We start from the raw sequence: 22,927 nt of genomic DNA on the forward strand, positions 1-22,927 counted from the left end.
CCGGCTCTTCTACTTCCCTCCTGCCCCAGCCCAGGACGTGCAGCAGCCCAGCCCGAGCTGAGCCCCCTCTCCGCCTCCCCCCCGGCCCCCACCACCAGCGCCCTCCCTCGGGCCTCCCAGGGCCTCCCCTCCTGCGTGGGCGAAGGAGGCCTTCCCCTCCCACTCAGAATGGCTCTGCACCCTGCAACGTCACCCCCATTGCAGACTTAGCCGCTCCCCCAAGGGCCTAGAGCGGGAACAGGGTCCCCAAGTCCCTGTAGAGCACCGCCCCCCCCCCCCCCCCCGCCCCCGGCCACCCCTGGGTGAGGTCTCACAAACACTCCGCTGCCCGTGGACACCAGGAAGTAGCAGGAAACTCCCTGCAGCTCAGGTGGCTGCCAGGATGCCCACAGGGGGCACGGAGCCAGCTGGCTGGGCCTCCTGCTCAGATCCCCGGCCCATCCAACCCTTGGCCTGCTGACTCTATGGCAGGAACGGGGTCTCCTCCTGCCTGGGAGCCCCCTGCACTGACGCCGACTCCCACATCCGACCCCGTCAGCTGACATTCCTGAACCTCCTTTTCCGCATCTGGGTTGATGAGGGGGTTAAGTGGCCCCGGCCTTGGCCCAGATGCACAGCGTGGTCGGCATCCCTGGGCGGGCTCTGCAAATGCCCGGAGAGTCCGGCAGGGGGCGGAGGGGGCTCAGGGGCAGGAGCGCTGGTGAGGAAGCCCGCGCTGCGGCACAGCCAGGCGGGAAGCAGAGAGGAACAGGCGAGGTCACGGACGTGGGGGCAGGTGAACTTTGCTTTATTCTCATCCTGTTCACACTGGTCCTGTGGTCAGCTGCTTCTCATGGGGAGACACGGACTCGCTGTTGCCGATACAGTGTCCCCTCACGTAATATACGAGAAAAACAAGGTAAGGGCAGGCAGGGGGCATGTGATCGGCCCACAAACAGGCATCGCGAGGGTCGCCCTGGGAGGCGGGGGTGTGGGGACGGGAGGAAGGCGGTCCCTCCCCTCGCCTGTCACTCAGCACAAGCAGCTGTGGAATCGGGGCTGCCGTCTCCCAGGCGACCGCAGCGGCCAGGGCGTCACAGCATCCCTGACCGACTCCTGACTCAGAGCCGGCCCGGGGTCTGTGCTCACGTCCCCCGCCTGCCCCGCACGGTGCGGTCAGAGACACGGAGGCCCAGAGGGACGCGTGGACAGTGGAGGGAAGACTCGGTCGTGGCTTCTGTCTGACTCAGCGTCGCTGCTGCCCCCGCCCCTGCACCCAGGGACCCAGAGCCCAGACTCTTACAGGTTGAGTCTAGCAAAGGCCGGGCCTCCTGGGCGCCGGGCACCCTCTCTGGCTCCTTCGCAGCCCACGCGGACCAGTGATGGGGGAAGGCGTGGGGGGGGGGGGTGGGCGGTGTGGTGTGGGCCCCGTAGGCTGCTCCTGAGTTGGCAGGGCGGGTGGGAGGGCCTGGCCGTGCCCTGGCCAACCAGGTGCTGAGGTGCTGGAGGGGGTGGGGGTCTGGAGGCCCTTCTGTGCCCAAGGGGATGGGGACCACCGGCCACCTTGGCCACCAGGACAGGCCACCCAGTTCTCCAAACAGCACCGTTGGCCCCTTGCAGGGGGGGCCCTCGGGGCGGGGGGTGGGGTGGGGGGGACCCGGGTGAATCTGCTGCTGCTGGGCGGCGCCCAGGGCCTCTTCACTTCTGCTGCGGCTCCTCCCGCGTGCCTCCTCCAGTCACGTCCTCATAGGATGGGGGCGGGTCCTGGAGCGCCCAGGCCACGTCGGGCACAGGGGGCAAGTCATCCCTCTGCACAAGGAAGCCACCGTCACCACCGCACACACGTGGGCGACTGGCCCTTACAGAGCACCTTCCGCTGGCCCCCTTGGTGACGGTTCCCCAGGAAGAAGGGGAAACTGAGGCTGGCAAGACAGGGGGACTTCCGTGGAGGGGGCGCATGGCTCTCTCCACCGCCCTGTTCTTGAGAAGGGAGCGGGGAGAGGCCCACGGGGCTCAGATAACTGGGCCCTCGTTCTGGCCGGCTACCCACGTGCAGGCGACCCCACTCGAGTCACTCGCCCCGTCTGCTTCCCCGTGGGGCCGGGCCAGGGGACACCCCAAGGTCCTTCCCAGCGGCCATGCATGCTAGGAGCATGTCTAACGCTAAGAGCGTCAGAAAGAAGGCGACCCTGCTTCTAGCCCCGGGAAACCCCTTTCAAATCGCTGGCCGAATGCGTGAGGAAGCAGTGGTCCCTGGCTGCCCAGCTCGGGGCCGGGGTTGGTTCCAGCAGCAGCAGGAACGGTGCCGTGTCTGATGGGGTCAGCACGGCGCCTGCAGCGAGTGCCGTAGCAGGAACGGCCCCCAGTACCCCTGCGGCCAGGCAGGGCCTCGTCCCCCACCCCTACATGTGGGTGGCCCAGGGCTGCAGGCGCCTGCCGCCTCCGATGCCCTGAGGAGCAGGCGCCCTGCCAGGCGCGGGCAGTGACGGGGACACGTGCTTGCCTGGTGCCATAAAGCCCGGCCACCCCTCCTGTCTGCGTTACGAGAAAACCCAGTGGGTGGTGGCACGGACATGACCACACCAGAGTGTTCCGTTTGCAGGACCACTGGGATCTGGAACACGTTTGTACCGGGTTCCCAAGGTCAGCTGATAATAGGGCATTTTTCCTTTAATAACAGGAGCCCAGGAAGGCCCTTCCGCTCAGGGCGGGTGGGGCAGGGGTAGGATCCCACTCCCCGGCCTGCTGCTCTGCCCTTCACACGTGTGCACAGGGCTCGGCCGCGGGTTGCACATGCCTGGGGCCGAGGCCTGGATTTCCTTCCCGGCGGCTTGACCTTGGGGAGCGGCCTGACCTCTCTAAGCCTCAGCTTACTCATCTGTAGGATGGGGGAGCAAGGACCCTCAAAGGGTGGCTGAGGAATTCGGCTAAAGTTACCCACCCAGGGTGCCCGCCCCCACGGCCAAGCCCCCTCCCGCCTCAGCTCTCCCAGACCTCCCCCGGCCTGTGGCCAGGCCCTGGCACACGCTGCTCCACGCTGTCGGTCCCTTTGTCACTGTGGCCTGGCCCTGCCCCCCAGGCCTCCCCGATGAGGTCCCCCTGCCTCCCGAGCGGGGAGCACCGCAGCCTGTTGCCCCTGGCTTTCCCTCTTGGTGGCCCTGCATCTTTCACCTCCAGTTGGCCTCCTCTGCCCTGTGCCTCCTCGCTCCCTCCAGGCTGTCTCTGCGGCCGAGCTGAGCTCTCACACACCCCGGCCTGACGCCCCCTCCCTGAGCCCTCTGTCCCCTCGGTCCCCACTTCGTGAGGCCCTCACCTCCGCAGACAGGGGGTCGTCCCGGCAGGCGATGGTGGTCGTGGGTCCGAGCAGGAAGAACTCCAGGCAGGTGAGGCAGAGCAGGGCCAGCTGCAGCCTCTGGATGTGCACCTGAGTTGGGGGGGCGGGGGGGGGGGCAGGGCGAGGCCTCACTGGGTGCCTGCAGGGTCACACCTGCCAGCAGGGGGCAGGCCAGCGAGGCGGGCCTGGGGAGGAGGGTGCTGTGCGGCCGGAGCGGGTCGGTCTCTGTCACTGCTCCACGCCCAGTGCCTGGCACCCAGGGGTCTTTGGTGGAATTGCCTAAGGTCTGTGAGCTGGAGAACCTCCTGGGTCCCTCCCGGAGGGGCTGCGGGGGGCCTGGGCATGACCTCATTGCACCCCACTTAGATGGGGAGATCAGGGCTCAGAGGGGAGCAGTGTGGCTTACAGGGTCCCCGTCTGTAAAGGGGGGTCGGACTCGGTGATGGGAGTGGTGCTGGCCAGCGAGAAGGCAGCACCCTTTGCGGGCACCTCACGGGGGAGCGCAGGTTGGCCGAGGTCCCCCCACCTTCGCCGGGGCTCCCGGAGGAGCCAGAAACTTGCTCGCAGCCGCGCCCCAGGCGGCGCCTTCCTGGGAGTCTGAGGACCCCGGGGCCTGGGCACTCACTGTGCTGATGGGGTACGGTCTCCAGATCGGGGTCTCAAACGGACTCTCCAGGAAGAGGTCCTTGGCAAGGACAAAGAGGCCGGCCAGCACGCAGAGGAAGCTGAGGACGTTCGCAACCAGGCACAGCGCCTTCTGCAGGCGGAAAGCAGCAGTGACGACATGGTTAGGGTTAGGGTTAGGGTTAGGGTTAGGCTTAGGGTTAGGGTTAGGGTTAGGGGGCCAGGAGGAGTTGGCAGCAGCGGGTAGTAGGGTCAGGCTTGAACTTGAGAACAGTCACTCGGCTGCTGTGTAGAGAACAGGCTGGAGGGCACCTCCAGGCCAGACACCGCGGTGGACAGAACGGGTGGAGCAAGGGTGGGGGGTGGGGGGGCGGGAGGCAGGGACCTGAGTGAGGGGCAGGCCTCCAGGGCCTGGGCACCTCTGCGTGGACGCCCTCTGCCGTGGGGAAGGCTTGTGCCTGCTCCCGGCAGATCCTGGCCGCCGCCTCCCGGGGCCCCCCACACACAGGGCCCTGCACAGGCGCCCCAGGCTGGGGGTGGAAGGGAACGGCTCAAAGCTCCAACTCACCAGAGAGGTTTTCGAAACTGCCGCCGCTGCTATCGCCAAGATCCCTGAAATGAGGAACTGAAGGCCAGATTTGAAACAGTTGTAAGAGAGAAGCTGGGGGTCCTTGAAACCCACAAATTCCTACCCTTCTCACTATTCTTTAGGAAACGCACCTGTGGCGGGCGGCCAGCGGTATAGAGGGCACCATTTCTCCAACTAAGGGCCAGTCCCAGGCCCGCTCCAGCCAGCGCTCTGCCCTCCACACAGACCTCCACAGCCGGGGTCAAGCTGTGCCCTGCACTCCAGGTGCCCTCCCAGCCTCTCCGCTGCCCCCAGTTCATTAGCCCAAACCTCCCCCGTGGGGTCAGCTGCACTACCCCCTCCACACGGACCCTTCCCCCTTCCTGGATCTGGTGGGGGGAGGAGGTCGCTCTCTGTCCAAGGACTGGGGTATTCCTGGGGTTACCCTTTCAAATGTTCGCTGAGCACCTACTATGCGCCCACCCGGGGCCCAGGGGTGAAAGGGCACTGCACGCGGAGACGGTCCCATCTCTGTGCATTGGGAGCTGGGAGCGGGGTGGCACAGGGGGCCCATGTGGCGGTGGGGGGCTGGGACGCTGTGAGCAGGACTCCGCCCGGAGGAGGCGGCCCTGGGAGCCTGGGGACTGTGTGCACGGCTCTCCTCTCACTCCCGTCCTGCCCCAGGGCCTTGGGAGGACAGGAGCCCCCGTTTACACCCTCGGGCTCCTGCAGACCCACCCGACAGACACTTGGCTCCAGGGATGTGTTGCTGCATCTAAACGCAGCCTGGCCGCCTGGAAGCCTGGGGAATGCATGCTCACCCCCTTCTCTGCTGGAGGCGAGTTAAAAGAGGGCAGAGAGCAGAGCGCCTCCTGGGAAGGGTACTTAGACAGAGCAGAGAGAGGGACCCCGGAGGCCCTGAGCTCCCAGCCCCACCCGCATCCCGTCCCAAATGCCAGAGCCGGCCCATGCTTGGCTCCTACTCACAGAGGCAGCTCCCCAGAATGGGTACCAAGACTTCAGCGCCACCAGGTGAAGGTTCTTGACTGCAAAGACCAGGTAACCCCCGAGGACCGCGTGCAGCACCGCGATGGCAACATGGGAGGCCTGGGCGGGGAGGGGGAGCCACTGTGAGGGGCCGGCCCTGGAGAGGCCATCGGTGCCTGGCCCAGCCGGCTCCCCACACTGAGGGCTCCTGGGTCTGCGGGAAGGCCCACTCCTGGGGGAGGCAGGTGGGTATGGAGAGTGGCTACAGCGTTTGCACAGGTTCAAGCCTCGAACTAATGAGGACAGGTCCTCTCTGGCAAAGCCAGGTGCAGGTCCCAGCACAATTACAGCCAAAGGCTATGCTTGTGAGCTTGACCTCATGGCCCGAACCTGTGGTCCCCCGTGGCTGAGTGATGTGGGCTGCGGGAGGGGCAGCAAGTAAACAAAGCTTGATCAGGTGCATGTGATTGAGATTTGAAACCCCCGAGAATGTTGTGACCACGCCCTTACTGTGCCTCGTGGAATCTGCTATAAAATGAAGACTCGGCTTGCAGGCCGGGGCGCTGTCGCTAGCTCTCCATCAGAGAGGGCAGCGTGCCACCCAGACCCAGCTTTCTTCTCTTGTCTGTCTTTTCTCCGTCCGTCACCGCTTGCCCTCAGGCTCACCGAACCTGGCTGAGCTGTCGCAGCACGTATGGCGCCCAGCGTGGGGCTGAGTATGCCATGGCCGTGCCGGCTCGCCACAGGTGGGGATCAAGTAACTGTCCTCCCACTGCGGCCACGCCGGTGCCCTCCAGCCTGGGTCTGGTGGGGGGATGGGGGAGAGAAGGGAGGAGAGGCAACGTCTCCTGTTGGGAACCTCCTGTGAGGACGGGCAGGGCTGGTGAGCATGACAGCCTCTCACCACCTCTCACCCTGAGTGTGACGCCGGGAAGGGTCCTCCTCCATCCTCAGGGCTCCCCAGCACGCTCCCCGTGTACCCCCTTCTCCTCCTCCCCACCCCAGGGCCCAGGAAATGGACACTCACGCCCAGCGCCTGGAGAAGGATGCGCCTCTCCGGGGGCCTCTCCTGGCGCCGGTCTGGAGGCAGGTGGCCGTGCTGGGTCGCCTTCGGGGGTGGGCTTGTCTGGCCAGGCTGGGCCGGGCCGAGGGCCTGCCATGGCTCAAAACCCCCAGCTCCAGATCTGGGAACACCTGCGGCCGCTCGGGGGGCTTCTGCTGCCATGACTCCGGCGAGGATCCGGCTGCCGGCCAGGGAGACAGGCCGAGTCAGGGCCCGTCAGTGCCTGTCACCTCTGCCCTCTGGGCCAGGGCCTCCCGGAACCGTGGCTGCCCCGCCCAGCAGCCCCTGGATTTGACCTGGAAGAACCTGGCCCCTGGGGGTGGGGTTTGCAGGGACACAGCTACTTCTGGGGCAGACCGACCGACCTCCCATCCACCCAGAAACAGGCCTCACCGTCTGGCCGAGTGCCGTTTGGCAAGAGCCCTGGCAGGCAGGCGTGGGGAACTCTACACGGTCCTACCCGCTGACCCCGTCAGGCAAAGGAGGGCGGGTGGGGGTCAAATGGCCGCGCCTCCTGGATTGGGGACGAGGGGGAAGAGCTCGGAAGGAAACTCCTGCGGAGGACCCGCTCTGAGCCGACATCGAGCTGGGAAGTCAATGTTTAACCCAGACAATGAGCCAACATTTTAGAAACGTACCTTCCCTGCCGCTGGCCGAGTGAGCAGCATTTTACATTCACGATCTGATTTGATCCTGATCCCTGCTCCCCTTTTGCAGATGCTGCTCAGAGAGGTTAAGCCTCAGGTCACACAGCGAGTAAATGACTAGGCCGGGACTTGACGCCTGGCAGACCAAGCTCCAGAGCTTGTGGGCTTAAACCGGCGGTTCTCAACCTGGGGGTCGAATGACCCTTTCACAGGGGTCGCCTAAGACCATCGGAAAACACATATATAATTACATATTGTTTTTGTGATTAATCACTATGCTTTAGTTATGTTCAATTTGTAACAATGAAATTGGGGGTCACCACAACATGAGGAACTGTATGAAAGGGTCGCGGCGTGAGGAAGGTTGAGAACCACTGGCTTAAACCCTTCGTGTACTGTTGCCTCGATGAGTGAAAATGAGTGTCCTGGGCATTTCAGTAGCACGAGAAAGGGTGGGGGAAGCTCTGCAGGAGGCTCGAAGCAACACTTGCTGAGGGGCCTGGTCATTACCTTGTATGTTTGTTTGTTTGTTTTGTTTTTTAATGTTTTTTGTTTGTTTGTTGTTAATCCTCACCCAAGGATACTTTCCCATTGAGTTTTAGGGAGAGTGGGAGAGAGAGGGAAAGACAGAGAGGAACATCGATATCAAGAGAAACACATCGATTGGTTGCCTCCTGCAGGAGCCCCGGTGGAGCCTGCAACCGAGGTACGTGCCCTTGACGGGAATCGAACCCGGGACCCTTCGGTCCGCAGGCCGACGCTCTATCCACTGAGCCACACCGGCCAGGGCTATGTTGGATGTTGATGACGGGTGCGCATCAGAACTTGGGGGCTGCCCGGTGACTGGGTAAAAGGCTGAACTCTTTCCCCGGAGAGTGGAGTGGGTGAGGGCTGGGAGGGACGGAGAGAGGGGCTGGCTGTGGGGCTCCTGGCAGGAGATGGTTCTCCACGGGGGCGGGACTAACGAGGAGACTCTTTAGAGCAGTGGTTCTCAACCTTGGCTGCACGTTAGAATCACCTGGGAATCTTTCTAAAATCCTGATTTCCGGGCCTCATCCTCCGGAAATTCTGTTTCTTTATTACTCATGTTGTGGCCCCACCCCATAACAAAGAAACAGAATTTCTGGAGGATGAGGCCCGGAAATCAGGATTTTAGAAAGATTCCCAGGTGATTCTAATGTGCAGCCCAGGTTGAGAACCGCTGCTTCAGAGGGAGTGGCTTTTACTCTTCCTGATAAAAAGAAAGGAGGAGCACATTCCCTAAGATTTCAATCCCGAGCGCGTGGGTGCAGGAGGTCCTGTGTGAGCAGCCACGCTTTGCTGTGCTCCAGCAGTGGTGGTGACAGTGGGCAGGAAGGAGCCTGGGGAGGCCGGAAGGGTGGGTCGCCTGGAAGATGAAACCCTGAGCAGGGCCAAAGCCAGGGGGCCTTCGGGCCGGTGAGCACCGCTCTCTGCTAGGCATGGTGCCTGTGACGCCCCTGGGTCCCCAGGAAGGCGCCACAATCCCAGAGAAAAAGGGACTGAGGCTCAGGGGGGGTCCCAGTGCCTTGGCCAGCGTCGTACAGCGAGGAAGTGCCTGGGACTGGCACTGAGAGGGGTCTGACTGCTGGGACCCTGATCACATTCCCACTGGCCTGAGTGACAGCTCCCGACTTAGTGGAGGGAAGGCCAGGCTGTTCCCCCTCCTGGGCTCTGAAAGCTGAGCCCTGAGACTCGCTGCTGCCCCCCTCTTCTCTGTGGCCTGACCCGCTGTGCTTGGGAACGTGTCCGTCTCTCAATCCCCAGCTCTTGCGGGCCCTCTGACACGGCTGGGCTGAGGAAGGGAGCTGGCGGCGGGGACCTGCGTCAGTTAGCCACGGGCTACACCCAGACCTCAGGGCCCCGGGGAGGACAGAGCCGGGCCCTGGGCCTGGACGCGGCTGGGACATATGAGAGAAGGAAGACTTCTTGGCAGAGGGGTCTTGGGCGGCACAGCGTGTGCCGGGCACTGGAGGTGTGCCTCCACCTGGCATCCGCGTCCCAGTGTTGTGGCAACAGGAATGGTTCAAATATCCACCAGGGAATTAGATCCAAGAAGCCCGAGTAACCTTTCTCAAAGTGTGTTCCATGGAACACGGGTCCTGACAGATCAGCTGCCGAAGGGTTCCATGGTCAAATAAGTTTGGGAAACCCTTGGTATGATCTTCCCCCTCATTAGCATATCAAAGGCCCTGAGAATTCCTGCCGTGGAGCACTCTGTATTAATAAGGGAATTTTCCAAACTTCCTTAGCCGTGGACCCTTTTCCTCAATGTCCAATGGTTCTCTCTACTCGGTCATCTGTGGGGGTCACTTTTGGCCGTAACTTACAGACGTCTGGTTGTGGGGTTTGTATTGGGGGGAGGAGTTGGAGCCCCTCTTTTCGTTTTCTCTTGTGCCTGTCACGGTGCGGGCGGGGACTGGACTGTGACCTCTAGGGTCACTTCCAAGTCTGTGTAATTGCCTCGGAGGAGAGCGAGCTGCTACAGGGAGCGGGGTGCACCCGCAGGGGGGCGTGGCGAGGGCAGGACCTTGATAAGCAGGGGGGAAAGTCTGCTGGCTGTGGTGAAGCCACCAACTCTGAGTCCCCAGAAGGCTTATGCCCGCGGTGGGGCCCTGGGGCTCCGTGGGGGACACTTTCAGCCTTGACCCTCGCTGGTCCCTTCAGCAGCTCAGGACCTACAGGTCCGGCCAGGGCCTGGGTCTCCACAGGTCCCGCAGCGCCCACAGAGCGGACCAGGTCGTGAGCCCTGGGGTGGCCAGGCCGGGGCCAGACCCTGGCTCTGCTCCGGGGAGCCTGGCTCTTGGGCGATGACATCTCAGCATCGAGGTCTCCTCACTGTCCCCTGGGGAGCGCTGGTGCCACGCTGGGTGGGGGCAGTGGCTGTGAGGACTGAGTGGGATCATGTCTGCCACGTGGCGGGGCCGGGCACAGAGCAGATGCTCAATAACCCTTAGTGTTGCCACTGCCTGCCACGGGCCTGGAGTCCTGCCAGCGGGCACCATGCTCCTTGTCGCGTTGTCACCCTCCGAAGGGGTGACCACAGGGGGGAGGGGCGTGGGGCTCCAGACCCGGGACGCCGGGAAGGGCGCGCTGAGCGTAGAGAGGCAGTGGTCTGAGGCTGCCTCTACACACAGAGAAAGCCTGGCAGGGGAGCCGTGACCTCGTCAGAGGCCTGGGTGAGAATGCCCACGTGTGCACGCATGTGCGTGCAGGTCAAGCAGAGGCAGGCAGGAGCTGAGAGGTATCAAGTCACACCATGTGACAGAAGGATGAGTAGGGGACCAGGGACCCCCTCAGAGGGTTGGGGTTCAGGAAATGCTGGTTAGAAAAGAGCTGTGAGTGCACCAAAGCCAGCCTCCCCCGGAGCTTCAGGACGGGGTGCTGGTGTAAAGAGGGGTTCACCTGCGAACCCAGGGCCCTGCGGGAAACGGAGGCCTCCCCTCCGGGGTGCGAGAGGCCCGGGTGATCTGAGTGCTGGGCAAGGCCCGGCCCCTGTGTGAGTGGAGTGTGGGAGGGGAATGGAATGGCTGAGACCCCACCCCCACCCCGACCAGCTGCAAGGCAGTGACTGCCCGCAGGGCAGGGCTCTAGGGCGGGAATCCCTCCACGGGGCACCTGCTGTCCGTGCCCCTCCAGTCCCGCCCGCCCCCCCCCCCCCCCCCCCGGCTTCCTGGGATGGACACCCATTTCCAGCTGCTGTGGCTGCTGGTGCTAAGGGCTCACAGCTGCCCGCTTTGGGGAGTGTGAGTCATACCCTTCCCCAAACCCTGCATCTTGGCCTAGGAAACCCCGCCTCCTGGCTTCACGGTGGGCACGAGTCTGTGCTTCGGAGCAGCCCCCACCACGGGGGACCCGCCTGGAGCGCGGGGGCAGCTGGGACCACACCGGGCCCTGGCTCATGTCACCTGCCTGGTCCTGCTTCTCTGGAGAGCGCTCCCCCTCAACCAGGGGCACAAAGTCCTTGTCGCAGGCTCTGCTTCTAGGAAGCTGGCCAAGACCCCCTACCTCCCACTGCGGGGCCACTCACCCCCCTCGACTCCACTCCGAGCTCCCGGCCGCTCTGCGTCGGGCTCCACCGCGGCCCCACGGAGCCGGCGCGGAGACCGGCGTTTCTTTATAACATTAGACTTTGTCTCTTTGCCCTCCGGCCGCACCTCCTGCTTCGAACCAGCGGTGTGAGCTGCCCACGTTTCTGTTCCCCAAACCCAGGCGGGTGAAAATCCTAGCAGATCGCCTGGACTCACTGGGCAGTGAGGAAAGGGTCCATGGCTGAGGAACGCTGGCAAGCCGACCCCTTCACAGAGCAGGGCGGCCGGAGCCAGGTGATGGTGAAATCTTCCCGGAGCCGGAGGGAGAGCCTCGGAAAAGATCTCATTTTGGACCATTTCAAACACGCACCCGAGTGGGGAGAACGGCCCAGGGGACCCCACTCAGCTCTGGGCCGATTGTGAAAATGGGGGGCAGGGTGATGGGCAGGCCACTCGGCAGGTGATTTACCAAAAGGCAACCCCACAGCCACAGGCCCTGCTTGGGTCCCGTGTGGAAAGCTAAGGTGGTTGTGCTCCCTTCCCTTCCCAAACCCCGGCGCCCCGTGGAAATCTCTTAGGAAGCAACAGGGAGAGTGGCAGGTCCTTCCTCGGTTCCTTTTTCTTAACCACCGCCCCCCCCCCCCCCCCTTCGAAACCCATGTGCACAAGGCAAACTGCAAAGCTGGGGTCCTCTTGACTCCCACCGCCGGGCGGCCTGGGGAGCGGCCGGCCCACAGGACACCACCCGCCACCAGGGGGCAGCAGGGCTCCTGAAACCAGGCCTGGCCGCTCCCAGGCATCTGGCTGGGGTCTGCGGGGCTGGGACGGTCTCCCCCATATCCTAGGCCTCCCGGGCTGGCCGGGCCACAGAGGAAGGTGTGGGACTAAGGGTGGCTGCTCCTCACCCAAGTCCCCTCAGGCCCCCCTCCACCCCCTGGACGCTGGTGCCCGCTCAGGCCCTCGGTGGCCTGGCCCAGGCCCCACACCCAGAGCTGCCCTGCTGCCACGCCTGCCGCAGGGAGACCACCGGTCTGAGTCCCAGCTCGGCAGGTGGAGGGGACTCCACCCCCCAAGAAAGACACGGGTCCCACCCAGAACCTGCCACTCTGAGCCACGGCCGGAGGCCCAGCACCCCAGCCCCCCGTCCCCCCTCACTGGCCAGGCTCCCCTCGCCCCTCACCCATCCACGCGCCCATTTGCCAGCCCGCCCTGGCACAGCACCCAGTCTATGCCACTCAGGACCGACTGAGGGGGGAGGACACACCCTTGCCTCCCGCCTGGGCTCTCACTGGCCGGGTCCTGATGGGCAGGTCGGCCCGCCCCTGCGGGTGCCCCGCCGGGAGACATAAAGCCTGCCAGGCCGCCTCTGGGGCACCTCTGCCGTCACCATGAAGGTGAGCAGCACCCTCCTGCTGGTGGCCGCCACCCTGCTCTGCACCTGCGGTGAGTCCGCTGCCAGGGGCCTCAGCACATTCTGCTGGGGGGTGGGGGGTTGGCGGGAGGCAAGGAAGCTAGAAACCCAGGTGCTGGGCCCTCACGGTGGACAGCGCCCATCTTCCCAGGACCCCACCCCCTCCTCCATCACAGAACAGACGTGGGCAACCACCCGGGCCCCTGCCAACTCCATACCCACCCCAGCCCAGCCTGACCCTCCCCTCCCAGCCCCAGGCTGGCCAAGCTCGCATGGAGGGGGAGTTCCCATGTCTGGGCTCAATCCCCCCCGCCCTGACCCCCGGACCCAGAAGCTTGGAGTGAAGAAAGCTGAGGTTAGGGTGATGGGCGGCGTCCGCAGGTGGGTGGATCGGGGTTGTTGTGAGGAAGATCGGGGGCAGGTGAGGCAGGGTCATCGTGGGGGACACCTGGGGCAGGTGAGGCAGGAGATCTGGAGGGGCGGGCGGCACTGTCCCCCCACCGTGCAGGGCTGGCCGCGGACGAGGACAACAGCGAGTTCTTCATGGACTTCCTGCAAACGCTGCTGGTGGGGGACCCGGAGGAGCTCTACAGCGGGCCCCTGGGCAAGTACGAGGTCAACGCGGCGTGCAGGGAGGCGCTGACCACGCTCAAGTCCTGCATAGACGGCCTGCAGCCCACGCACAAGGCAGAGCTGATCAAGCTGCTGGTACCGTGGCTGGGGGGGCGCCCTCCTCCCCCGCCCGCAGCCCACACACCCCAACCTGCCTCAGCATCAGGGCGACGTCCAGGCTCACTGCCCGGGAGCAGCCCTCAGCACCCCCGACACCCCACTCCCCCAGTGGCTGGGAGGGCCCCAGCTGCAGTGGCCGAGCTCACGGGCCCTCACAGGGTGGCCTGCGCCTGTTTCCCCGAGGCTCTCCAGTAATTGGTCACCGGAGCGGGCACCCCGGTGTCTGCCTTGCAGGTGCTTGTGCTGGGCTGAGCACGGCGCCGAGGGACCCGGACGTGGCCACGAGCAGCCACAGGACCAGCTACAGGAGCCGCCGTGGCCACGCCACCCACTGCCACTTCCCCAGCGTGATTTTATCCACAACCGTTCAATCAATAAAGCCTCCTGCAGCCCAGGCTCTGGCTCCTGTCTCTTCACACACTCAGGTTCACAACCACACACACATGCACATGCACGCACACGCACACACACACGCAGGCGCCCATACACGGGGTTGCACGCATGAAGCATGCATCTGTAAGTGCCCCACACAGACGGCAGACCCCCCTCCCCCAGCCTGAGGAAATCCAGTCTGAGGCCCGTGGAAGCCGAAGGACCGAGCAGATGGAAGGCAGGGAGGCCACGGGCAGGAGAAGGCGTGCAGCCGGCGGTGGGGGCAGGAACGGGCCGGGAGCCAGGCGGGCAGGGAGGCGAGGGGAAGTGGCCAGGCTGGGGGCGGGGGCTGGGAGGGTGCTCGTTCTGAGACGAGAAGCACACAGGGTGAGCACAGGGCCCGGGTCCAGGGGGCTGTGAGCAATCAATCCCTGAAGTTGCCCACCGGAGGAGCCCAGGAGGAACCCCGAGGGGTGAAGACAGGCGCCGGCCGTGAGGACTCCGAGGGGCTATTGGCCAGCAGGGCGCCAGCACAGAGCCCCCCTCCAGCTCCCGCCGAGCACAACCACCCTCACCTGGGACCGAGCCCCTCCGGCCTGCTCCCCGCTCCGTGGGCGCTGCTGGGGGGCTCAGAGGTTTGCTCCTGGGCCACCCGGGACCAGGGCCTGGCCAGGGCGGGGTTCCTCTAACAGAAGCCATTGTCTGCATCACAGAGCCGGCGATCTAGAACCCACCATCCCACAGAGCCACATTCTAGAGCCCGGGGGTCAGGGCCCGACTCTTAAAGCCCCCCGGTGGGAGCGGAGGGAGGAAGCCTTCCTCTCCATGTCCCTTTTTCGGGAACTCCCTGACACGGAGGATGATGCGACGGGACCACCTCTGAGGAGGCTCGGTCCATAGGTTGCTCGGAGCGCTGCCCCTGGACCAGGTAAGGGCCTCCCAGAGAGCCCCTCGCTCGCCCCCTAGCACAGCCTCAGCCCAGAAGCTCCCACCTCCACCCGGTACGCCCAGCACCCTCTGAGCGGGAGGAAGCTGGCCAGACCCCCTGGAGCAGGGAGGGTGGTCGGGGAGGCCCAGAAGGGACAGCCAGCCTGGGCAGGTCCCCGACCTCTGACGCTGCTGCCCTGGGCCTGGGGAGGCAGAGCAAACCCACAGAAGCGTCCACTGCTCTGAGGCGTGGGCCCCAGCTCGCCGCCCTGCTGAGGAGTGGGGGGTCTGCAGCCCTGCCCACGGTGGGAGCAGGAGCTGAGCCGGAGTCGAGCTGGAGTCGGGGTGGGAGGGGGCACATCCTAGGCAGCCTGGGCGCCTTCTCCTCGGAGCTGCTGACCCCGGGGAGCCCTGACCACCTGGCCCAGCGCTGACCTGGGCTTTGCTGGGCCCCTGCCCACCCCAATGCCCCCTTTGCACGGGGCGGGGCGGGCCTCTCAGCCTGTGCTCACCTTCCTCACAACAGAGCCGGCCATGACGGAAGAAGTATGGGTGGGAACCTGGAGGCCCCATCGCCCCCGGGGGCCCATCATGGCCCTCTACAGCAGCCCGGGCCCCAAGTACCTGATTCCACCCACCACAGGCAGGTGCCTGGAGCCTGGAGGGGGTGGGAGGGACCAGCCAGGTGTGGGGTGGGCCTGGGGAGGGGTGGGGAGGGATGGGGAAGGTCTGGGGGGGTCCGGGGCTCGCCCCAACTCCCAGCATCAGCCCCTCTGGGGTCAGGAGGCTGGGGAGCTGGGTCGGCTCCAGGTGCTCAGAGTCCATGCCCACAGGCTTCATGAAGCACACGCCCACCAAGGTGCGGGCACCTGCCTACAGCTTCCGCGGGGCCCCCCTGCTCCTGGCCGAGAACTGCTCCCCGGGGCCTCGCTACAGTGTGAACCCCAAGGTACTGAGGACTGGCAAGGACCTCGGCCCCGCCTTCTCCATCCTGGGGCGCTACCACACCAAGACCACGATGACCCCTGGCCCCGGTGAGTGACAGTGGCCCAGCCCAGCCCAGCCCAGCCCAGCGGCAGCCACTGCACCCAGAGCCGAGCTGAGCCGGAGCCGGAGCTGAGCCGGAGTCGAGCTGGAGTCGGGGTGGGAGGGAGCACATCCTAGGCAGCCTGGGCGCCTTCTCCTCGGAACTGCTGACCCCGGGGGAGCCCTGACCACCTGGCCCAGCGCTGACCTGGGCTTTGCTGGGCCCCTGCCCACCCCAATGCCCCCTTTGCACTCGGCACACCGCCCGCCCACCTCAGTCACCCCCCCCGCCCCGTGTGGGGCCCCCAGGGCCTGGCGCCTACAATGTTGGGGGTCATCCCTGAGGCCCCGGCATGGGCCAGGCTCTGCAGGAGGGTCCTGGCCTCCCAGCACCCCCTCTGCTGCTGTCCTCCCGCAGGCGACTACTTTCCAGAGAAATCTACCAAGTATGTGTTCGACTCGGCGCCCAGCCACTCCATTTCTGCCCGGACCAAGACCTTCCGGGTGGACAGCACCCCAGGTCCGCGGCCGAGCGGGTGGGGACCCGGGTGAGGGAGGTGGGCAGCCCAGGGCGGAGCCGGCGGAGACTCAGCACTGCGCCCCCCGCAGGCCCTGCTGCCTACATGCTGCCCATGGTGATGGGGCCCCACACGGTGGGCAAGGCCTCCCAGCCCTCCTACTCCATCAAGGGCCGCAGCAAGCTGGGCGGCTTCAGCGAAGACCTGCATAAGGCAAGGGGCGCCCGGGGGGCCCATCTGACACCTCCCCCAGGACACCCCCCCTCGCCTGACCCCACCCTCCTGAGGCCCCTCATCGCTTCACCCCTTGGGTGTCGGCCACGTGCCTGGGCCACATTCGAGGGCAGAGGAGGGCTGAGCAGCAGAGGGGTCCCCGGGGCCCTGTGTTGGCAAGGGCGGCTGGCAGGAGGCAGGGAGGACACACTGAGCTGTGAGCACCGGGGCAGGGCTCTGGAGGTGAGCCGCTCCGACGACCCTGCTGCCCAGCCCGCCCAGCGCCAGGCCCACAGGACAGGTCCCCGTGGGCAGTGGCCTCTCACAGCTCACAGGGGGGATGAGCCGGGGCTGCCACATGCTGGGGCGTCACTGCCACCACAAGGCTGAAATCGGGGGCAGAGGGGAGATGTCCACACAGAGGGACCCACAGCACTGGGGCTTCATTGCCATGGGGAACGCTGTGGAGACAGGAGGGCCCTGACCCACAGGCAGTGACTCGGGGCCGGACACCCCGGCCAGCACTGGCCCTGGCCTCCGGGTCGCGTGCCTTGGCAGTCAAGCCTGTCTGAGCCTCTCGCCTCCCAGACCCCAGGTCCTGCGGCCTACCACCAGACCGACGTGCAGGTGACGAAGTTCAAGGCTCCCCAGTACACCATTGCGGCCCGAGTGGAGCCCCCGGGGGACAAGACCCTCAAGCCAGGACCAGGAGCCCACAGCCCCGAGAAGGTCTGGGAGGCCGAGGGGTGCCAGGAAGAGGGTGGGGCCAGGGAGACCCGGCCCAGACTGGCTGGGGCGGGAGATCGGCCCCTCATAGCTTCTCCTCCGCCAGGTGAAACTGACCAAGCCCTGCGCCCCCATCGTCACCTTCGGCATCAAACATTCCGACTACATGACCCCCCTGATCCTGCAGGTGGACTAGCCCCGGGGCAGGGCAGGGACGGGCAGAGCCCAGCCACCACCCGCCTGGCCCGCGGGCCGAAGCACGCTTCTTTGGACAATTATGACATTTTTCTATGCATCCCCTTGCTAATTGTGTGCCCACATATATAATAAATCATGATTCCATTTGCTATGGACTTGTCTTGGGGTAGGGGCTGGCGTTGCCACCCTGGGGTCTGGGCAGACAGGAGGGCTGGGGGGCGAAGCTGCCCTGACCCCACGGGCACACCTGTGCCTCCCACACGCTCTCCCTTCCCGATGGGCTCTCCCCACCCCAGAGAAGGGGTCTGTTCTGCCCCTCGAACTGCTGCTGGGTGACTTCTGGGCTGGGCCACACAGCACAAGGAGGACACATGCCTGCCTGGACACCCACCCTCCCTTGCTCCCCCCTTTAGCAACAGCACCACGTTGTGGGGCGCAGCCCCTGCAGCACCCGGGCAGCTGGCCTGTCTGACCTCTGCTCACCCAGCGCTGCCCTGCGGCTGTGGGAGCAACCGCTGGTGATGCAGCCAGTCTGTCCAGGTGAGGCCTGGCATCCTGTCCTGTCCCAGCCACTAACTGTGGGGCATCGGTCACCTGTGACTTTTTAAAAAATATTATCGATTTCAGAGAGGAAGGGAGAGGGAAACATCAATGATGAGAATCACTGACCCGCTGCCTCCTGCACCGCCCCCACTGGGGATGGAGCCCACAACCTGGGCACATGCCCTGACCAGGAATCCAATCACAACCTCCTGCGATTTGACTGACGTTTGGGGGGGCTTTTTTGGCCCACACAGGAGGATATGTTATTAATTTCAGAGAGACGAAGGAGAAACATCAATGTGAGAAACACCAACCAGCTGCCTTCTGCATGCATGCTGACCGGGACCAATCCCGTGACCTCCTGGTGTACAGGGTTACGCCCCAGGCCACTGAGCAGCCCGGCCACGGCTGAGTGACTTGGTAGGGTGCCCTGATACATCCCAGCCAGGCAGGCAGCACAGGACAGGGCAGGTGTCAGCTGTCGCGTGGTCACTCACTGGCCCCATACGAGGCGATGCAGCCTTGTCCCTGGCTGAGTTACTGAACCTGAGCAGAGCACGCGTCTGAGGGAACGAGTGAGGAGGCGCAGGGACCTGGGAGAACCCCAAGAGAAGCAGGCGGGCCCAGCCCCTAGGTGCCCACAGCATCCAGGGACCGGGGTCAGTGCCACAAAGCCCTCTCAAGCCCAGGGAAATGAGGCCGTTTATTCCAAATTTTTATTGTCTTGTCCTTGAGTTGTGGGGGAGCCTGGCAGGTCGTCCTCACAGGACATGGGCTGCTCCTAGGGCTCAGTGTCAGCAACCCTCCCAGCAGTTAGGTGGTGTGTGCACAGCACACCCTGCCGAGCAGGGTGATGGCCTGCGTGCCGCCTTCATGGAATCCACCCTCACACAAGAACGAAAAGCAAGAAGTCCTGGCCCCAAAATGGCTGAAGTTGCAAGGGGCCCTGGAGACAGACGGAGGTGGGCAAACACAGCGAGGAGTCAGAGCAGGACGCTCCTGGAGGCTGCCCGACACAGAGCCTGCACTCCTCATCCGCACCCGCGAGAGGCAGAGCCCCGGGGTGTGGTAACCTCGTGCCATAGCAGAGCCATGTTCTCCGGGCGAGGCCAGCACCGCAGGCCAGGGAGGCGTGGGGGCCGTGGAGCGCGGGCTCAGCCGTCTGCAGGACTGGGCGGAGGCATGGCAGGCAGCGGCAGCAGCGTGGTGACGTGCACAAGCCCCCATGACGGGGTTCACTGGAGAGAAGCAGAGGCTGAGCCAGAGCTGAGGCGCCCGGGGTCACAGGGCTGGACCATCATGGAGGGAAGCAGCCCCAGAGACAGGTGGGTTCGAGGGCTCCGTGACATCAGCATGTGCTGGAGGGCAGGGCAGACAGAGCAGAACCCCTGGACCCCTCCCGGAGGCCGAGGGGCCCAGCCAGGTGTGCTAGAGGACACCACGGTGACTGTGAGGACAGGCTTGGCCTGCTGGGAGGAGCAGCGGATGGCAGGAGCCAAGAGGCCCCGTGGGGTGACCGTGCAGGCAGGTGGACAGTGGGCCGACAGCCTGCAGGCAGTAATGGGAGAGACCGGGAAGGCAGAGGATAGGAACAAAGGCGTGAAGGACAGAGCCAATAACTGGCTCTATGTGAAGACAAGGGCACTGGGGTCTCCCTGGGGTGAGAAGCCGCTGGCCTGGGGTTTGGTTTGTGTGGGCACAGGGCCTGCCAAGTGGGCAGTTAGGGCCCGGGACAGGCTGTCGGGAGGACAGGCTGCATAAGCTGGGGAGGAGGCCTGGCTCAGAGCTCCCTCACAGCACAGGGGACTCCCTGTGGGAGGAAGGGCTGGCTTGGTGCAGAGGGAATTACCCAGGAACCCTCAAGAAGTGACCACAGGTCCTACGAACAGGGTCCTTACAGGGAAGCCCGCTGTCAAGACCCATGGAAACCCTCACACACGTGCACGCACATGTGTACGCACACGCACACGCTGCCCGACTCTGAATTGCCAAAGGGACCTTCTTCTAGAGCCCTGGTCTCCAAGAAATGCATCTTTGGGTGGATCCTCAATCCTGAGAAAATGTGGATTTCTGCTCTTGGATACACGGCCGCGAGATCCAGAAGGCTGGGGCCTGGGGCCCGGGGTCCCCAGCCAGCCAGGACTGCATTCCACTCCTTCATCCGCACCACCTGCTCTTCCCTGGAAGTCTGGCTTCAGCCGAGGGACTGGAGGGCAGGCTGAGGCCGAGATCGAGGCCGAGCAGTGGCCCTCAGCACCGCCGCCCACCCCACTGTGCTCAGCAGCCCGGCGCAGGAGGAACTACGACCCTGAGCTGGAACCCACGTGTGGAAGATGGCGCTGATCTGAGGTTCGCAGCCTCACCTGCTTCCCACGTCAGATCCAGGCACCTGAGAGCAGACGTGGTCTTTCCCAGACAAGGATGGGGTGTCAGAGCCGAGGGCTGGGAAGGGCTGCGGGTCATGGGCGGCCATGTCCAGGGTTCCCGGCTGCTCTGTTCCTAGGAGGCTGCTGGTGCCGCGAGCACCTGGAGCCCCTGCGCCAGCCACACAGCTCAGGTCGGAGGCAGCTGGTCTCCCAGCCACACGGGAGGAGACCCTAAGCCAAAGTCACCATGTCAAAGCAGTGTTAGGTAGCAGGGCCTCTGCAGCCAGGCACGGGGCAGGAGGCCCTAGTTGCCCAGGGCACCCCCGGAGCCAGCTCCACTGGCTCACGTCCTTGCTCTGGACAGTAGGTAGTAGAGGATGAAGAAGACCACGATCAGGCCCCCGGCCACGCCGCACAGCAGCTTCCGGTTGTCTCGCCCAGACCGTGTCATCGTGGAAAAGCGCTTCACGCTCCCCGTGAGCAGGCCTGTCATGCTCATGAAATCCGAGCCCTGGGGGAGGAACACAGCACGGTCACACGGGCAGAGCCTCCCCGGTCCCCAGGGCTGCCCAGCGGGCAGAGGGCAGGGCTGACCAAGACACGCGTGCAAGTCGCAGACCTTACCATGCCGTCCAGGTACCGGTTCTGGTCCTCCGTATCCCTATCGATGTCCAGGGCCAGCTGGTCAGGACACAGAGGGAGGGGGGTCAGGCCAGGGCACACCCACTGCACAGGACCTGACCCCACCACAAGACCAACAGACCCTGCCAACGATCCTGACAGACCCTGCCACCACCAGGGGTCAGGTCCAGGTGTCACCTGGGCCTCACACAGGTGGGAAGCCCATGAAACCCTTCCAGGCCTCTACCCCCTTGGGCCCCCGCTTCCAGGTGCCAGCTGGAGCGACAGTGGCCCACTACTGACCGATTTGAGCCTGGTGACCTTGGAGGCCAGGCTATCAGCCATCCGCCTGTTCTCCTGGTCTAGCATCTCCTCCACGGCACCGGAGCTCTGAGCTGCAGGAAGAGAGAGGCTGAGGGGGCACACCGACCGCGGGCCCTGGACCCCTGTGGCCTCCGGGCTTCACTACAATCCCATCTGGCCAGGTCTGACGTCCCGGGGGCCTGTGGCCGCCTGTGTGGGTTGAGCAGTTCCAACCCTAACCCGGGGTCTGGTGCCTGGACTTCACACTCGGGGGGAAGGCTGCATGCGCACCTATCATGTGAGTACATGTCCTACCTACACGCGCAGGCCGGGGTGGGGTGGGCAGGCACCCCCCAGTGTACAACCCCACAGGCTCAGTCACACGGGCACTGCCGGACACTCTGTCCGTGACAGATCTGCGCACCCTCCGCGGACATCACCCTCCGAGTGCTTGGGGCCTATTCTGAGCCGCGCAGTAACCGCTGGGGCGGGCATGGGAAAGGCAGGCGGGCCAGCGGGAGGGCCCTGCGGGGACCACCTGTAAACTGTGTCCTGAAGTGACCAAGTGACCAGGGAGGAAACCACTCAGCAACACTCCCCAACAACAGAAGGGGGGCTGATGTCCATTCCGAGGGCAGGGCCTAGGTGCTCCCCTGAATGAGCTCAGTGCCTGCCGAGACCGGGGGCATCAGGTGCCAAGACCCAGACGCCCCACGTGACCCAGCTGCGGGGGCGCGGCCCGAGTCGCCCCTGTGTTCACACCACAGGGAGGAGGACGCGCGTCCTACTGGCCACTCAGGGTCACCAACCCCTACTGGCCAAGGCAGCTCAGCGACAACCCACTGCGCAGGTGCGAACAGTGCTCCCTGAGGAAATGGGGTGCCCGGACCCCATTCGCAACGAGACCGGCTGCGGCCCTCCCAGCACGCCGCCTCCGGGGCCCCGAGCAGACGGCCCGGCCCCGCCCGCCTCCCAGGACCCCAGCAGGGTCACCGGCCCCGCTCCCCGGGCTCACCGCGAGCCCAGTCCGCCATCGCGCCAACCGGCCCGACCCAGGCTCCGACCCGCAGCTGCCTCCCGCGACGTGGCACCGTCACGCGAGGGCGCTTCCGGCACGCCCCTTCCGCCCTCCGCCGTCAACTTCCGGCCGAGGGGCTGAGGCGGCGCGGGGAAAGGAAGTGACGCGCTGGGAAGGGCGGGGCGCGCCTGCGCCCTGCGGTGGGTGTGCACGGGGCGGGGCGCGGGGCTGCCCCGACTGTTGCGTGACAACAGAGGCGCGATAATGCTTGTTGCGTGTCCCCGCCCCCCGCACCTCGGTGGACGCTGGCTGTGTCGCGACTCCTCGGCCCCCGTGGGAACGGGACGTTCTGTCGTCTCTGTCCTCCCAAAGGGTGACCTTCGCACGGGCCCTGCGGCCTCCCCGCGCGGTCTCCTGTCTCCGCGCTCACCCCCCGGGCCAGGCTGCCACTCCTCCTGCCAGTCCTCTGAGCCCGCGCGGGGCGAGCCGCAACCCCTACCGCACGCCCCGCCCCGAGGAGCGGAGGCGGTCACACTGTCCGGCCCCAGGGCGACTCCGGCCCCGAGGCCATGGTCACCAAGTCTGATCTTGAAGCCCCGGGCTGGCCCCGCTGCAAAGCTTTCAGGTCCCACGTCACGCCGCCTTAGGGTGCGCGAAGCCCAGGCCCCGCCCCCCGCGCACGCCCCGCCCCCCGCGCAGCCC

At 65.3% G+C, this 22,927-nt stretch overlaps 4 protein-coding genes across 7 annotated transcripts; 2 read left to right on the forward strand and 2 right to left on the reverse strand.

Moving 5' to 3' along the window:
* Positions 1-771: 771 nt before the first annotated feature.
* Positions 772-11,308, reverse strand: MS4A10 (membrane spanning 4-domains A10). 2 transcript variants are annotated; one of them, XM_070426376.1, is made up of 7 exons: positions 11,251-11,308; positions 6,520-6,736; positions 5,493-5,612; positions 4,506-4,562; positions 3,939-4,070; positions 3,293-3,403; positions 772-1,788 (listed from the first exon to the last, which is right to left on the reverse strand). In XM_070426376.1, the coding sequence occupies exons 2-7, from the start codon at positions 6,715-6,717 to the stop codon at positions 1,678-1,680; spliced, it is 729 nt and encodes a 242-aa protein (XP_070282477.1). In that variant the 5' UTR covers positions 6,718-6,736; positions 11,251-11,308; the 3' UTR covers positions 772-1,677. The 2 variants fall into 2 exon arrangements, with proteins under 2 accessions (XP_070282477.1, XP_070282478.1); XM_070426377.1 differs by lacking the exon at positions 11,251-11,308 and adding an exon at positions 6,949-7,024.
* A 1,331-nt stretch (positions 11,309-12,639) lies between these two features.
* SCGB1C1 (secretoglobin family 1C member 1) lies at positions 12,640-13,589 on the forward strand. Its single transcript, XM_070426278.1, has 2 exons — positions 12,640-12,694; positions 13,171-13,589. The coding sequence occupies exons 1-2, from the start codon at positions 12,640-12,642 to the stop codon at positions 13,587-13,589; spliced, it is 474 nt and encodes a 157-aa protein (XP_070282379.1).
* A 1,638-nt stretch (positions 13,590-15,227) lies between these two features.
* Positions 15,228-17,433, forward strand: CIMAP1A (ciliary microtubule associated protein 1A). Of its 2 annotated transcripts, XM_070426379.1 has the most exons (6): positions 15,228-15,336; positions 15,527-15,727; positions 16,138-16,239; positions 16,329-16,450; positions 17,039-17,179; positions 17,283-17,433. In XM_070426379.1, exons 1-6 carry the CDS (start codon positions 15,228-15,230, stop codon positions 17,370-17,372), a joined length of 765 nt encoding a protein of 254 aa, XP_070282480.1. In that variant the 3' UTR covers positions 17,373-17,433. The 2 variants fall into 2 exon arrangements, with proteins under 2 accessions (XP_070282480.1, XP_070282481.1); XM_070426380.1 differs by lacking the exon at positions 17,039-17,179.
* A 1,197-nt stretch (positions 17,434-18,630) lies between these two features.
* Positions 18,631-22,841, reverse strand: BET1L (Bet1 golgi vesicular membrane trafficking protein like). 2 transcript variants are annotated; one of them, XM_070427260.1, is made up of 4 exons: positions 22,520-22,841; positions 21,208-21,299; positions 20,908-20,964; positions 18,631-20,794 (listed from the first exon to the last, which is right to left on the reverse strand). In XM_070427260.1, the coding sequence occupies exons 2-4, from the start codon at positions 21,271-21,273 to the stop codon at positions 20,627-20,629; spliced, it is 291 nt and encodes a 96-aa protein (XP_070283361.1). In that variant the 5' UTR covers positions 21,274-21,299; positions 22,520-22,841; the 3' UTR covers positions 18,631-20,626. The 2 variants fall into 2 exon arrangements, with proteins under 2 accessions (XP_070283361.1, XP_070283360.1); XM_070427259.1 differs by lacking the exon at positions 22,520-22,841 and adding an exon at positions 22,223-22,306.
* Positions 22,842-22,927: the final 86 nt, after the last annotated feature.

Source organism: Myotis yumanensis, unplaced genomic scaffold, assembly GCF_028538775.1.
Source record: "Myotis yumanensis isolate MYYU_CA2020_CCGP unplaced genomic scaffold, mMyoYum1.0.hap1 SCAF_10, whole genome shotgun sequence".
NCBI classification, from domain to species: domain Eukaryota; kingdom Metazoa; phylum Chordata; class Mammalia; order Chiroptera; family Vespertilionidae; genus Myotis; species Myotis yumanensis.

Coding starts and splice junctions, on each gene's coding strand:
- MS4A10 (XM_070426376.1), bottom strand. CDS start 6,717: ATGGCAGCAGAAGCCCCCCGAGCGGCCGCAGGTGTTCCCAGATCTGGA. Junction 4,071..4,505: donor CAGTTTCGAAAACCTCTCTG/GTGAGTTGGAGC, acceptor TTCCGCCTGCAG/AAGGCGCTGTGCCTGGTTGC. Junction 1,789..3,292: donor ACGACCCCCTGTCTGCGGAG/GTGAGGGCCTCA, acceptor TTCCTTGTGCAG/AGGGATGACTTGCCCCCTGT.
- SCGB1C1 (XM_070426278.1), top strand. CDS start 12,640: ATGAAGGTGAGCAGCACCCTCCTGCTGGTGGCCGCCACCCTGCTCTGC. Junction 12,695..13,170: donor CACCCTGCTCTGCACCTGCG/GTGAGTCCGCTG, acceptor CCCACCGTGCAG/GGCTGGCCGCGGACGAGGAC.
- CIMAP1A (XM_070426379.1), top strand. CDS start 15,228: ATGACGGAAGAAGTATGGGTGGGAACCTGGAGGCCCCATCGCCCCCGG. Junction 15,337..15,526: donor CCTGATTCCACCCACCACAG/GCAGGTGCCTGG, acceptor CCATGCCCACAG/GCTTCATGAAGCACACGCCC. Junction 16,240..16,328: donor CCGGGTGGACAGCACCCCAG/GTCCGCGGCCGA, acceptor CGCCCCCCGCAG/GCCCTGCTGCCTACATGCTG.
- BET1L (XM_070427259.1), bottom strand. Junction 20,965..21,207: donor AGGTCACCAGGCTCAAATCG/GTCAGTAGTGGG, acceptor TGTCCTGACCAG/CTGGCCCTGGACATCGATAG. Junction 20,795..20,907: donor ACCGGTACCTGGACGGCATG/GTAAGGTCTGCG, acceptor TTCCTCCCCCAG/GGCTCGGATTTCATGAGCAT.